The sequence below is a fragment of the Coturnix japonica genome, chromosome 2 (assembly GCF_001577835.2).
Source record: "Coturnix japonica isolate 7356 chromosome 2, Coturnix japonica 2.1, whole genome shotgun sequence".
NCBI classification, from domain to species: domain Eukaryota; kingdom Metazoa; phylum Chordata; class Aves; order Galliformes; family Phasianidae; genus Coturnix; species Coturnix japonica.
In genome coordinates this window covers 16567524-16583501 of record NC_029517.1, presented here as the reverse complement: position 1 = coordinate 16583501, position 15978 = coordinate 16567524, and the positions used below count along the sequence as shown (strand labels likewise).

At 35.9% G+C, this 15978-nt stretch overlaps 1 protein-coding gene across 7 annotated transcripts in view; it reads right to left on the bottom strand.

Moving 5' to 3' along the window:
- NEBL (nebulette) overlaps positions 1-15978 on the bottom strand; it is a 234205-nt gene that overhangs the window by 82626 nt on the left and 135601 nt on the right. For 3 of the 7 annotated variants that reach the window (XM_015853337.2, XM_032443068.1, XM_015853338.2), the window contains exons 1-2: positions 3412-3573; positions 3243-3314 (exon numbers count right to left, since the gene is read on the bottom strand). The exons of 2 other annotated variants lie outside the window; for them this stretch is intronic. In XM_015853337.2, coding sequence (XP_015708823.1) covers positions 3243-3314; positions 3412-3474 — 135 coding nt within the window. In that variant the 5' untranslated portion in view covers positions 3475-3573. Of the gene's footprint in view, positions 1-3242; positions 3315-3411; positions 3574-4289; positions 4370-15978 lie in introns of those variants that run through there. 2 more of the 7 variants (XM_032443070.1, XM_032443069.1) reach the window with 1 other exon arrangement.

The following is a 15978-nucleotide window of genomic DNA, read 5'->3' as shown; positions in this document are numbered from 1 at the left end:
CTAATCCAAGACTAACCCAGCAGTTACCTTTCTTTCATATTCAGGGGTACATATTTGCCTCATTTAAATATGAAAAACTGTTCTTAGTATTTTGATACCACTGACAATGCATGTGGCTATGCTGACCAGTGAACCAAGATCCACTGTAGAATAGTCATCTCTCAAAGATCCCTTTAGGCCTGACATCTCTTATCTAGCTCTTAGGCTGGATTAAAATAGAACTTCTTTTCCACTGTCCAATCATTCAATTTTTAGTTTATAATCTTTCTAACAGAGTAACAACTGTGTGAGATCACAGATCTATCTAAATCCACTTTCTGTGGCCACAGAAAACCAGAGAAAAGTGTGAGGACAAGCATACAATATTACTGTCCCATAGTATTCTACCAGTCAAAAGAAATTTGGACCTCAAAGTACTCTTGAGTTAGAGGCTCTGACTACTAATGGTGAGCCCAGAAGAGTAGCTCCAGCCCGAATTAGGTCATCCCAAGCCTACTGATACCTGATGAAAGGCACTAATTCTGCACTTGGCTGTATGTCTCTTTAGCTCTTCCTTTATGTATCCTGAGGCAAAGCTGGCCCCCATACAAGGATAGATAGATGGTGATACTATTTTTGCTCTAGGTGACAGAAAGCACTTGGTACCACACAGAACTAAAATACAGCAGAATCTCCAGAAGACACAGTGTCTTCTTCTACCAAAAAGCATTCACAATGTTACACTACATGTTCAGACCAAAGAAGGGATGACAGGATAGTAAAATATAAATAATACAAGCAAATGGATAGGCTCAGTTCCAATACGGAAGACAGAAGGCCTGGAATGGAAGGTAATTCATTTAAATAGAATATACATGACAGTTTTGAAAGCATCGATGAAATAAAATTGCATAATGGAGGGAGATTAAATGAAATGGCTTTAGAGAGAAACAATTCAGGGGGTATCAGAGCCACAGAACAACCTCAAATGAAGATGGGGATTTCCTGAAGAAGAGGAGCTCATAAACACTTCCCAGCTTCCCCACATACAGTTCAAGCCTAACAGTTGCACATGAACTCAGGAATGCCACAAGAACCACTTTTTTAAATCATATTGCCAAACTAAAGTCAGCCTGAAAAGAATGCAGGGTGAGTGTAATGAAATCACAGTATCTCAAGTCTCAAGTGCTCCTGTTACTGTGTTCTCATGGAGGAGCTGTGTTGGCAGGATACCAGACTGACAAGGACAACCACCCTGTCTCGTGGTCCGCAAGGACAAGGGCTGCTGTCACAATGTCATCTTGGGGTAAAACTGCAAACCCTCCAAAAAAACACTGTGCAGCTAAAATGAACAAAAAGTCATGGGGAAAAATTAATTAATTAATTACATAATTAAAAATAAATAAATAAAAACATGAAGATGAAGAATATGTAGAAAGTTTTGAGCATTGTTGTCTCAAAATGCAAATTCCTTACAGCTGACTGGGCTCCTCAGTGAAGTGTGTGAGGTGAAAAAACTACTACAGAACAACACTGCTGATCACAAGAAATTCCAATTCATTCCTTACGCGTATACATGTTCCATCCAAGCCAATCAGAACACACCTACTGACTTCACCAAAGGCTGAATAAAGCCTCCAAAATGAGTGCCACTTTTAAACAAAGAACATCATCTTTGAAATTAAATTTGTTCTGAACCATTACTTATTACTACAGCCTTGAAAGCAGTAACGACACATTGCCATTATGTTTCACATACCTCAGTGAAAATCAAAAGCATTTGCAGGTTAAGTGCAAGACAAGCTTTCAGCAAAAGACTACACTGTTACAGGTTTCAGGAACCTGGTTTAACTTAATTACTCACTTTAGCCCTCAAGATCCTGCAGAAAATTAGAGAAAATATAATTAACTGCTAAATGTAGTAACTAACAGTCACTGCCAACATTACCAGTAATGGGTACACAGCACAGTAGTAATTCCTTTCAATGAAAGCAAATATTTCTTCAACATTTTTGAAGGAGTTTTTGCCTTGAAAAACAGCAATCATTTTTAGAAAAATAAACTGCACAGAAGCAGCACATATTTTGGGTTGGATCGGTATTCCATCTCCATTTTTATTTGGCCTCCCCATGAGTTAACGTGTTTTATTGTGTCAGATGCTATTTCCCACAGAAAGCTTGTAGATAGCCATCAGTAAAAATAGTAATAATCTCTACCAGTTCCTAAAATAGTTTGAGATTACAAAGCAGCCATCGTGGTAGCTTCTTTTAAGGATGTTTCTAATTTTCAGCAGTCTTCTTGTGAAAATTAAAATACTACCAGATGGTTCATGGGCAAAGAAAAAGCTTTTTCATTTGTCAAGTCAAACTTTTGAGCCAGCACTGTAAAGCCTACATCTATGAGGTACCGTTTTTCTGAGTTTCCTATTCTTTTCTGATACATATCCCCTAAACATTTAAAATGTAGATTCTGTATGTCCTATTCTCAAAAAATCATTCCCCTGAATAATAACATCCTGAACCTTGCATTAATGCAACATGTGTTGCGGTAATATTATAACACAACATGAACCAGGCCCCAATTTCAGTTTCATTCGGAGAACAGTTGTGAACTGACATTTTCTCAGTCAACACCATCCTCAACATGCTGTATAGAACAATCATTCCAATTGCAATTCATATGAAGGGGAAAAGTTACTTTTCAAACCCGCTTTACCTTATCATTTCAATGGGTTTTTCCTATAGCTGCATGTCAATAATAGTCTGTTATGTAGATTTGAACTTCTACCACCAAAGACTAATAGACAATAACCAAAGTTCATCTGCTTGACTTTCACCTTCTCTCTTTACAGCTATGTAAGTACAGCACACAGTTCTATTTTAACCAACCAGACTTCATAAGATTGGGCAGCAATTGGCAAAAATACTGCATTTTACTGGTGAAATCAGCCAAAGTGCTCTCAAGGGAGTCATCCTCCACATGAGACCCAACTTTTGAAACTTCTTCCTAGGCCTATGCTTCATACAGCTTAAGTGCTCCAAAAAACTCCTTCTTCCTCAACTAATAATTCAAGGTATCAGAGTACACTGTGCTTTTCTATTATTTGTGCTCTGAATTTGAGCCTAGGATGGGCACATGCTGTATGGCACATTTCTGAATTAATATGGACTGTGAATGTATATATGTGGTAAAAATAAAGTAAAAATAAAACCACTGAAAAGAGAAATGCAAATGTAAGAATGCAAACTATCACTGTCACTTACATCACTTATTATTTCACTGCATTTTCGGGCCAGCTCCATATTTCTGTCCTCAATAACAGGCTTGAGGAAGACCTATAAAAGAAAGGTAATCATTCCAGGTTTCTTGTCCTAAAAGAGTAACAAGTAAAGAAAAAAAATATATTTCTCAAAGCTATTGGGTTTAACTCACCCTTTCTTCTTCTCCATTCTCATTTTCATCCTCTGTGAATTCCTGAGTGACAGATACTCGCATTTTAATACTTGGAGAAAACAACAATGAAAACTCTAAAAAGGATCAGAGCTGCAGGAAACAGCTCAGACTCTACAGCATGCCTGGAATCAATGCTTCATTTGTGTCCTCCACTGCACTTAACTTTACCAAGGCTCCTTCCTTATTTAGGCAGCACTTGACAGTCTTTATCTGAACAATTCAGTGTGAGTGAACTGAAAGGCATAGCAGATGGCCTTGCTAGCTATCAGTTGCAGCAGAGCTAATGCTTTCTTACAGATAAAATATAATTAAATGACCTATCTCTGTCAACTATTTATAAAATGACTGTGAAGATATGTAATTAAAATACTGTGATTCAATTAATTCATAACATAAGTAATTTAGCAAAATTACCAGGTTTAAAAGGGAAACACCGATCCTATGTTTATGGGAGAACTGTGCAGATTCAAGGCATGCAGACTCCAAAACTAGTCATCACAAAATTTTATTACGTTGGTCCAATTAAAAAAATACACCATTATCATTTTCAAGGAGATGTTGCAGTTAGTATATTTACCAGGAAGCGGTCTTTTTCTATCAAGCATAAAAAATTTCTTAAACTTTTTCCATATTACTAATAAATACATGGAAAAAACACGAGAACTCTAAAAAGATTCAGACTTCCAGGAAATGGCTCAGACTCATGAAATCATGAAATCAGTGAAGTTAGCTGAAGTTTAAATCCGTGCACAGACAGACACAAATGCATCTGCATACTTACAAACATACATGGCTATGTATTTACACAGCCATGCAGATTCATTCACCATTAAAATTGTTGTGATCTCAAAACTAACCTTTCTCAATATGAAGTCCAGCTAATAGGAAACTGAAATACATCCTTATTCCAATGGATATGGTGTCACAGAGTTTGCATCTGTAAAACACGTAAGTACATATTACAGAACGAGTCAGAGTAACCACAATTTTATTACATTCTTTCTAAACCGTAGCATGTATATTTCTCATTTTATACAGGTCATGATTTTGAACTTCAATCTAGCAGATTGATTCACCACTAAAAGGTTTTGCAGTCAGGCAAAGATACAAGCAATGTGTGCTCTTGGAAAACCTCTTCAAAGCATACTGAGTACTTGAGCCCAAACACAATGCTTCCTAGGATCTTATTTAAAAACACACATTCCTGGGGGATGAGGTAGAATATGTTAAGAAAAAAAAGCACAAACTGCTTTCATGATTTCAGTCTATAATAATCAAGATGTAGTATTCATTATGAATTAATAGCACAGAAAGCTTCAAGATTTTTCATCCTGTTATTTCAAATATAAGCTCATGAAGTCCACATTTCGACTGGCAATGCTGATGCTCAGATTGAAACTTCAAGGCCTGGTTTGTGTAGGTGAGGATCAACTGTAATTTAATACAACAGATTTTGGACATTTCATCCTTGTGGAGACGAGCAGTATAGTCTTACAAGCTGAGTATGCACAATAGCAGGTCATTTCTGAAAACCATCACCACAGAAGATACATTCCTAAGCAACAGACTCACACATAACTTCAAACACCACATGTTAAGATCTAAAAAGGAGCCAGAATGTAGCACCAAAGCTTTTGTGATACTGTTTTAAATATATTATTCTTCCAGCACCATCAATTTCTATTTCCTTCCCTCGTGTAGTAAATTATATATGTGAAGACACTGAAAAATAGTTAAGAGAGTAGAGTAGAGCTATCAGTAGCTGCAAAGTGATAGGATCAGAGGGAATGGTTTCAAGCTATGGCAGGGGTGATTCAAGCTGGACATTAGGAAGTATCACTTCTCAGAAAGGGTGGTCAGGGACTGGAATGGACTGCCCAGGGAGGTGGTGGAGTCACCGACCCTGGGGGTATTCAAGGAACGAATGTTGTGTTGAGGGACATGGTTTAGTGGGAGCTAGGTGAACAGTTGGACTGGATGATCTTTTAGGTCTTTTCCAACCTTGGTGATTCTATGATTCTATGATTCTATGAAAGGCTGCTGAATGTGGGAAGATCTTTTTCTGTTTTCTCTCCTGGAAAGTAAACACAGTCAAAATGACCAAGTCAAAACTGTTTGGGTTTCGGGATGATGGGAGCCTGTTCAGATTTTTAGCATATTTACACTGTATTTGGTGCTTTTTCAGTAACCAAACATAGGATAATTAATTATATATTAATTGTGGTTTTCCTGTAATGGTTTCTTCATAATAAAGATCTACTTTCTCATTAACATGAGCCTAAATTGATTTCACATGTCAGGTATAACTGGGCATTCAAATATTCTGGGTTCCACATAATTTCCATTGCACAGGGACTGCAAAGTAACTGCTGCAGATCATCATAATAAAGAAAAATATAATATTATGGAAAAAAAAAAAAGGAGTAAGGGGAAAATATTACATTACATTAATATTACAGTATACATACTAAGTATACATACAAGATATTCAGTATGGTACTCCACAGATAATAGATGTAGTTAGAGGGTATATGACACAGAAACTTGCCTAACTTCTTTTTTCATCCTCTGAATGGAACACTAGCTGATAACATTCAGTGTACCCTACAGCAACCCTGAAATTCAAATATATCCAGATAAAATGCAGAGAGGAATTTCAAAGAATCCTTAAATACTCTGGGTTGGAAGGGACCCTTAAGAACATCCAGTTCCATACCCATTGGATCAGGCTGCCCAGGGCCCCATCCAACCATGCCCTGGACTCTTCCAGGGATATGGAGAATTTGTTGTGACCATTTTAGAGGTGTACAGTTTAAAAGTGTATTATGGCTCCATTATGGCTTCAGGGCCTGCAGGTCAAGAATAAGCTGAATTTATTTCCAGAAGAGGCAATAAATAAACTGGAATCAACAGGCACATTTGGCATAGCAAATATTTGTGTATGTTGACAGGTATTTTAAAAACTACTCTAAAAATACCATGTCCAATATGAATAGAGATCTAGTTAAATAATGACCTTTAAATCTTCAACATTATTTTGAAGTAACGTTTTACCAAAGATTAATTGGAAAATATGCATTTTTTCCAAAACCTTCAAACTTCTGAACCATTTTTCACTGTATAAAATGAATATGCAATCATTCATTTTCACATGAAACAACACAGATTTAAAATCCAGTTTCTGAGAATTTTAAGAAAACTCAACTGGAATGGACTGCTGAGCTGTGTAAAGACAATATTTGAAAGCATACAGGTTGTGGTGAAATTAGATTTTATAATTTAATTATATGTATTTTCAGAATATCTGCAGAGCCTCAGCATACACACAACAAGTATTCAGGGAATTACCCAGTACAAATTCATTAAAATTTTCCAAGGAATTTCTGCATAGCACCAGATTTCTAATTCCAGCCATCCAGCATGGATGTCTCACATCTCAGCTCAAGTTTGATCTCACAGGTCAGGAACAAGGCATAAGGGAACTTAAGTCCCCATTAGTATGAGTTGTTCCAGCACACACATAAAGCAATTGCACAGTTGGGCAACCATCCTGTTTAGATCACAGACAGCTGTGACCATACCTGTCCAGAGCAATGCCATCTGCTTGATCCTTCTTCAGTATTTTTAGAAATACATTTGGGTGATGTTAGCCAGAAATTTCAAAGGCCTCCACTCATTCTGGCCCAGATGCACACAGCAATTCAGCAGCTACACTCAGTTCCATTGCTGAACACCACCACTGGACTTGGCATAATCCCAAAAACTTTTCTGAGATCTGCACCATTCACACACATTGCTGAATTTTTATCACTTTACTGGATAGTAGAAACTCTGCTTGTCCCAGGAAAGGTACCTGAACACAAGAAGCTCAAACATAATTAACAGAGATCTTCATAAGGCATTTCAACATAGATTGCAAAGCAAAGACAGAGGTAATTTGGCTGCAAAATATGCACAGCATTACAGCTGTATGTGTTATGAATGCACTCCTTTGTTATTCTGGACCGAAAATATGATAGAAACAGAGGCAGAGTTTTAATACTCTAACTATCCTGCTTTCAATGAGTTAAAAATCAACCCACAGACTTCCCTGAAAAAAGAACATAATTTTCTGTTCTCTCCGGACAGATGCACACATCACAGAAATAAGTACAATTAATTCAACAGAACACAGCTGGTGGTCTCTTTTCAAAAGGCACACAAGGAATTTGTAAGCACTGAGATTCAATTACTCCTCATTTCTAGAAATACTCATCTATCAGGCTGGAAGTTACTAGCAGCATTGCCCAAGGAAGTTCATAGTTAGGCTATCAGCACTGCAATCACAAACAGAATGAAAGCATGGGTTCCCGGACTGCCAAATTTAGCCTCTTCTGAATATGAAATATCTATTAACATCAGCAAAAGTAATTCAAGTGATGGTTCTATTTAAAGAGAAAGCTAAACCACAAGCTTGTATCTGTCAGATCATTAACACTGCATTTGTCAGCAGCAGCTCAAAATCTGCAAATATCTCATCATCTGAGAAAAGATTTTCATTCAACAGAAGTTCTTATTCAAAGCTTTGGTAAATCGAGGAATTATAACGGTATTTTTTAAAGATAAATAAGAATAAAATGTTAGAACATTGATTTGTGAAACCCAGAAAACCTAATCGTTTTTCAGTGCCTTATGTATCATAAGAGTAGATTATTTTATTTTACAAACGTGCTCACAGAAATGGTGTTTAAGCACAACTGCATTTTAATGACAGATCACTTAGAAATTCACACAGTACAAATAGTTTCAGATAATAATACCTAATCTAATCTGGTTAAACAGAAGCAGTGTTGCTATGCTATCATGACACTGCCTGAGTTAATAAACCCTTTTCCACACAGCTAATTATCCTGAGAAATGAATCATGCAGACCCAATCAGAAGTGGGAGTATTCACCACAGTGCATTGTGCCATGCAGATGTAAACTTAGCCACGATGAGTAACAATATACTGAAATAAACCAGTATAAAACTTTTTCAGACAATGAGTTCTAAAAAACACAAAGCCACAGTGTCATTTTTCTGACAATATTCATGTAAGTGCCTACTACTTTTGCACAGTAGCCTTTAGGCTTCAAAAATGGTATTTCCTAAATAGGTTACGCAGCTTCCATTGTTCTTTTCTAATTTTTCATTTGTTAAAATGAACTTTAAATCCTTAACAATTGGCATCTCCACTCTACATTTAATTTTCACATTAACCAGAAGCTTGGAAAATCCTTCACAATTTGATGCATCAGGAGACAAAGTCACCACATTGCCACTGTTTCATCTACTCTACCTGACCCAGTTGCAGATTTCCCCTCTCTTGCCTATGGTCATAAAATCCCTTTCTCCTTACTCAAGTGTCCAAATAGGTATGGTCATCCACCAGAGCTAATGGCAGAGCAGCAGACTCTGTTAGTCACTGTAGCCGGTGGAGAACAGCACACACCTAAGCTATTTGCCCTGCAACACATGTCCTACAGAAGATCAATAGTAAATGAAATTAACAGTTGACTTGGTTACTGTGTGAGGTTTCCATAAAACTTAAATCACATTCAGCAGAAGAGAGACTTAAAAGGGAAGACATGGCTTCTCTCTTTGTATTCCTCAAATGCAGAAAGGTTTAGATAATATTTCCATTCCGAAAATTTTTATTTTATCCAAACATAAATCCTACAGAAGAAAATATCAGGGGTTTTTTTGTGAGAAATGTGAAATTTTACCTTGCTGTGAATTACAGCTAAAATTATCACCAATTATAGTAAAAGATATGAAGCTGGAGGTAAATATTTTAAATTTTGCGCTACCACATTCTAAACAGCTAAAGATGCTCCCTTTACCTTTTCAGTGATTAATGTAATCTAATAAGTACACTATTACACTACATTACAATGAAAAGATATACTTGGCTTATGAACAGACTCCTTCACGTATTTTCTTAGCTTTGCAAACTGGGTATGAAGAATTTTTTCTTGTGGCATTATTTAGAAGTCAACTGCCTGAATTGAGAAAATTGGACTTTTCCTACAAATTTATTTTAGCAAAACAATGCATACATTTTGAAAACCTCTATTACTTTACTGTTCTGGAAACTTTCAGGTTTCTATGATTCTCAAATAAGTTTAATCTTGCATTAAATTGCTTGTGACAGCTGACGATAAAATAAAAAAACTAAGTTCTTCATTAACAGTTATTTAAAATCTTACCTTTTAAAATCCAAAGATTAAAAAAGAAAGAAAATTCTGGCACTTGCTCAATGACTAAAAATTTATTCAAGTAAATTTTTTTTTTTTTTTACCAAGATGAATAATTTCAATCATAAATAACTGTTGGGGAAAGTAGAATAACAATATAAATAAGCAAATAAATAAATATTGTAATTGTGCAAAACACCAAATGCCATGAATGCTCTTAGAACCCTGACTCTTGTGTAGTTGTTCTTCACTTTGTGAGCTGTGCTCAATGTATGATTCAAACAAGACCGCAAGTTACACATACGCTGTATCCAGGATAGTTTAAATCTGGAGGGCTGTAGTCAGGCTTCCATTGTAGCATAATGCTCCACTCTAAGACAGCTACATAGAAGTGCTTTTATCATGAATTTAGTAGCACATACAAAGACAAATCACTTTTTGAAAATATCCATTATTTTGAAGAGACTGAATACATAAAAATGAAATATAGCTCATCCAATCCAAAATGCTTCCATTTTAAAATAATTTGCTGGAAACAAAAATAGTAGTGTTTATAATAAAATACAAAGGATTTGGAAATAAAACTGTTAATACCTCTGTATTGAAAAGAACCTTATAGCAAAGAACTTTGTACTGAGGGTTCTCTGGACTATCTAATCCTGTAATTGAGTTCCCAGTTGTGAAGCAGGAGAGCAACTTAGCAGTTCTTAAGCACTGACTACAGTGTTGAAGAAAGCACACTAAAAATACATACAATAGCTAGCAATAATAAGGCACAGGAATGACAGATCCTTACATCAACTCTGTTTAACAATGATATACACAAGTTCCCATGACAACAGTGATACGATGATAAAAACATCTTCCATCATCCACTGAAAAAAGCATTTCTGCTTGTATCATTGAAGAAGTAGCAGGAACCTAATTTAGAAATGTCGAAGTGTTCAAAGAAATGCATATAATATTTTCACAGGATTTTACTGAATAACTGAAGCAGATTAAATTGATTCATTACTGGGCAAATTTTTTTAGCCTCCGAAGCAAGTTACATAAAACTTTACCTCTTGCTTTAGTCATTGCCTACAGCTTAGCAGCAAAACTTCTGCTTAAAAATTTCTTTCCCTGTGGAAATCTTTTCTTCATGTATCAAATACAAGCTGATCTATCATTTCACAAAGAAACAGTGCATATTGTAACAAATGTACACATCAAAACCTTTATGAGAATGCAACCTTGTTCAGGCCCAAAGAATAGGCTGTATCCCCGTAAACTCAACACTTTTCCAGTTGTCACTGACATCAGCACAATACATTACCTTTCCTCTCACTACTTTTCCAAGAAATCACAACAGACCAGCACAATTGCTACAACCACAGAAAATCTGGAGCATTAGTAAGATTAGTTTCCATTGAATTCCACACGATTTACAGTAAGAATTTGTTTTGTCCTATTTTTTTAAATTGCCTTCATTTTGCTCCATCATTCACACAAATACATACATGCATATATAAAAATATTATTATTTTATCACTTCTGCCATTTGCTTTCACACCATCTTACTTCTACTCTGTAATGTTTTCTTAAAGTGTCTCACTGGATCTTTCTTATCATAACTGTGTTGTCATTCCCTGAATACAATTACCCATGTAAACAATTATACTTAAATTAGGGGAAGTTAACTTGCAGTTACCTGGATACTCACATTTCTAAGTAAGCATATGTCTCATGAAAAGTGTCACCATAATACTTTCAAAAATGTAAGTTCTCAGATTTTACTATGGGAAATAATAGTTCCCATAAGTTAATAATACCAATTTAGCCCTACTCTTCATGTAACACAGTACACCTAAATTACCATATTAAAAGCACACTGAATTACAGTTCATCAAATCAAGGAAAGCTAATGCCTGTACCAAATGAAATAGTGCAGCAAGTATCTTCTGAGAAGAGAAAGGCAAAAGAAATACTATACCGAGTGTTTTGTACATCACAAATTATCCAGAAATTCTGCCCTCAGGCAAGATCTCTTGTTGCCATTAATAACATTAAAGAACAATAAGTGCTTTATCCTCATACAGCTTCTTGTGGATAAGATTTTTAAGAATTTTTATAAACAGAGGGCTAGATCCTTTGATGGGGGCTACAGGCACAGGGTAATGAGTCCTCTCCCTGTCTGCAGGCATTTGAGAGCTGGGCTGCAGCCCGGGATAAATGAAAGCAGCCGTGGCTCCAGTGGTTCCAGCTGGGTGACCTGCTCCTGTCCTCACTTCCGACCCACAGTACCAGGCAGACACAGCCAGGGATCAGGATGTGTGGCAGGAGTTGTTCAGAGAACAAGCTGCTTCCTTATAATACCTGGAATTGTTTAGACCTACTCTATGGAATTGCTCCTTGCTATACATCTGATGATAGACAACCATGATATAATTCTGCTTTACAATCTGGCAAACAAGAGGTCGTGAAGTAAAGCAGCACTCCAGTAACATCTTACCCAGCTCTTTTTCAGCAATTTTTCTGTTATTTCCAGCATTAAGTAACACTTAGTTTCTACTACTCTACCTACAGCATCAAAGAGTGAAGGCTTTTTCTACAACATGCTCCTGTTAAACAAATTTTAGAGTTAATATAACTAAAAAAGTAATAAAAGAAAAAGTGGGAGAAGAACAGCTTTAACCTAGGATTTCATACTGAATTATTAGTAAGCAACTAGGTTAACATACAGTGTAGGGTTAGAGTAACAGTGTAGGTACTTGTTATGCAAATTAATTTGAATTTCTCTGAGTTACGGGTAGCATCCATTTGGTATAAAATAAGTAAAATAACCTCTCTGAAAGATTTTCTTACATAGAAATAAAAAGAGATACTAAAAAAAGTAACTTCAAGTCCTGTTGAGTGCATTTCTATTCAAATTGTATTTTTTGTAAATACCTATTCTTTTTTATTATTATTTTCTTTTTCCTTTTATATACATATACAAACCACCACCAGAGAATTAATCTATGCTGTGTCCTAAGGCTTAGCTTTGAAGAGCTTTTAGTCATTTTATCTCTCCAATGATCTCATGGGAAGTCTGAGTCTGCCTTTCAGCAAAAAGCTCTCCAAAGCCCAAGGCTGCCTCTAGAACTATTTTATTTGCCTTCAAGTCTGTGGTAAACGTATTTTGGCACTTTACACTACAGCGAAAGAAATTTCTCAATCTCATCAAAAAGTGTAAGCAATAATGATAATCTGTAATACAAAACTGGAAACCCCGGGGGCAGGAAGTGCCTAATCTTTTATACATGTATGCTATCCTGCAGCCCAAAGTTATCTGCATGTTTCATTGCCTTTTAATTTCTTTAAATCATCTCTTTGCAAGAAGAAGATGAAGCTCTAATGTGCTCTCTGTTGAAATTCTAAGTGCCATACTCAGCTGCCCTAAGCTTATCTTTAAATCCTAGATATTAACACCCTGTACAGCACGGTACTTGACAAATGCTACCCACAGGGTTGGTTTTCTGTTGTTGTTTTTTTCTGTTTGCTTCTTTGTAGAAATTTTGACAGCTCCAAAACAAACAGGTTAAAAAAAATTATTTAAAAAAAAGAGTATCAAAGTCGTGTTAATCTCATATTTGCCATAATCTTATTGTCCCATCATCATTAATTGCACTAAGAGCCTTTGGAACAGAAGCCAGAATGCTTCCATTCCTACTGCCTGACAACTACATCACTCAGACACAGCTCCACTCCCTACTGAAGCCCTTCTCTGACCCATGAACTCTCTGTTCCTTTTTGTACAGCACAACTTTAGCAATTTGCCTGACAGGACCCCTATCAAAGCCAGGATTAGGGCACCCATCTGTGGGCTCAGACACCTTTGGGGTTGGAAGCAGGATCTATCACTTCCTAGATGACTGCTATCACAGCTGAATGGTCCCAAGTCTTTCCTAGTCTAAAAGCCACCCCTGTTTTCTGAGCAAGCATGTTTGCCAGGCACACACTGTAGTAGCAGGGGGGCAGAGAGGCTAGTAGTGTAAAGTGCCACATCACATACAAAGGCTTTGGATGGGATGCAAGCAACAGGCAGCAAAGAGCAATTTGGAAGGAGAATGCAAAACACTGACACAATACTGGAACGGCTCTGCAGGCTTCACTGCTCTTCTTAAATGACCAAAATGTTTAAAACTCAAGTTAGATGGTCACACACACTGTTAGACAAAATTAATTAAAACCAGTTAGTTGAAAAGGGAAACACACATATACTTGTTAGCTGCTTTCAATAAGGACAACACAAACAACCTTACACTAAACAGTTAACCATCTTATAATGAAGACTAGAGATTTCCCCTTGAAGAAACACTCTTTGATTCTCAGCTTTTAAGAAGCAGGTCGCTTCAAAACTTCTGAAGCTCAAAGAATTAGAAAAATACACATATCTCTAATATGCAATCATAACGCAAATTTTAAAAAAGCAAGTCAGAAAAAATGACAGTGTTTTAAGTCTACTTTCAGGTTTAATGAACATGAATGATATGGCCTCTGTCTCATCTTGAGTCAAACAAAATACTGATTTCTCTACATAAAGTTCAATTAGCTTTTCTTGGAAGGCTGTCTCTATCTGGTTTTTAACTGCAGAACTATCATCTTTGTTCCAACTATGACTTAATAGATTTACTGATACAAGTTATGCAAGCAGATAAGTGAATTTTGCTCACATGTAGAAATCTAGATTAATATTTAATTTATCTAATTTAATCAAAATTAAGATTTGTTACATTAAATTTTGTTTGCCTCTATTTCCTGCTCAAGTCTATCAGGCTTTCCTGCTTTGCCTTAATTTGAAAAGCACAGAAATTCTGTTGTAACTTGTTTCTGTTTCTGTAAATGACTTCCAGACTGCAATATGGATATTCCTCATAGGTTTTCTGTCCACAACAAATTACAATTCAATTTGCCAGCAACTCAGATTAATGATGTATCTTAATCAACTACTTATCCCTTTATTCTAGCCAGAAAAGAGAGGACTGTTTAAAAATAAACAGGTTCTAAGATTTAAAATCTAAGTGAAACAAAGTACATGGCTGTCTCATGCAGATAGCCATCATACACACATCAATATAGGCCACATGAAATTAAGACCTAGGAGTCTAGTTCCACCAAATTGGGATTATGTTTAAGATTAAACATATGACAAATTGTCTACCATACAAAAATCTTATGCATAAAAATGGTAGAATCCTCAATTAGAAGAAAATATTAGAAGTGCTCAGTACTCATTATATTACCACACCCTAACAATGTGTAATAGTGCAATAGGCTAACCATCTGAATCACTGTATTTGAAAAAAAAACAGCTTAGATGTTCTCTGTATTTCAGTATTTAGGTTTTAGACAAGAGCATGAATATTTGCTTGCAGAATGCAAAGACTGTATCAACACATAGAACAAAGTCAAAAGACTTAGTTTTAACATTACCTGACATCATTTACAGAGTAACTAATTACAAAAAAAAAAAAAAAAAAAAAAAAAAAAAACACCTTATCCATGAAAAATAAACCTAAGTATTAACAGGTTAACTTCATGCAAGCTTTGAAACTATCCCTGCTCAGATCATGATGACCTGAAGAACAAGAGTTCAGAAACTCTAATACAATAACGCACTGAGACAAGAAACTGCAGAAATCACTACTAATGTAAATACTATTTTTAGAACCCCATAAGATGGGATCTTTTCAGGCAAACTGCAGAGATCCAGAGCTGATATATTCTACCACTGCCATCATTATACGTAATACAGATACAAAAAACTGATTTCTTTGAGTTGTGGAGAGCTCGGAAAAAAACCAGACCAAAGTTATCTAAACTTTAAATGTGATTAGCTATAAATAGAAGATGAGATTGTAAAGTATATCAGAGTTAACAGTTAAAACCCATATTTCCTTCTTTTACAGAACTGCTACATGGTTTAGTCTCCTGCTTTCTGAATTTCACAGTACTACCCTGACAAGAGCCATAAATATGCTCACTGAAATGGAAAAAGTCTACTCATATTCTCTATACATGGGAAAAAGTAGTTTGGAATTGAACACTGTTCCTATACAATAGGTGGTAACCTATTATATACTGAAGTAAACAATATTTGTATCAATTCATATCTAAATTGGAAGAGACCAAAAGGTTTCTGCAATTTTGCTCGTTATGAAAGAGAATATACAGGTTTTCAGTCTAATTATGTTTAACGTGGCCTGTCATTATTTAAAATTTATGAATGTATAGCAATATCCTCCTCTACATCACCTGTTGGAAGAATTCAAACACTCAGAAGTCCAGGTTTCAATTGGAGAGCCCCG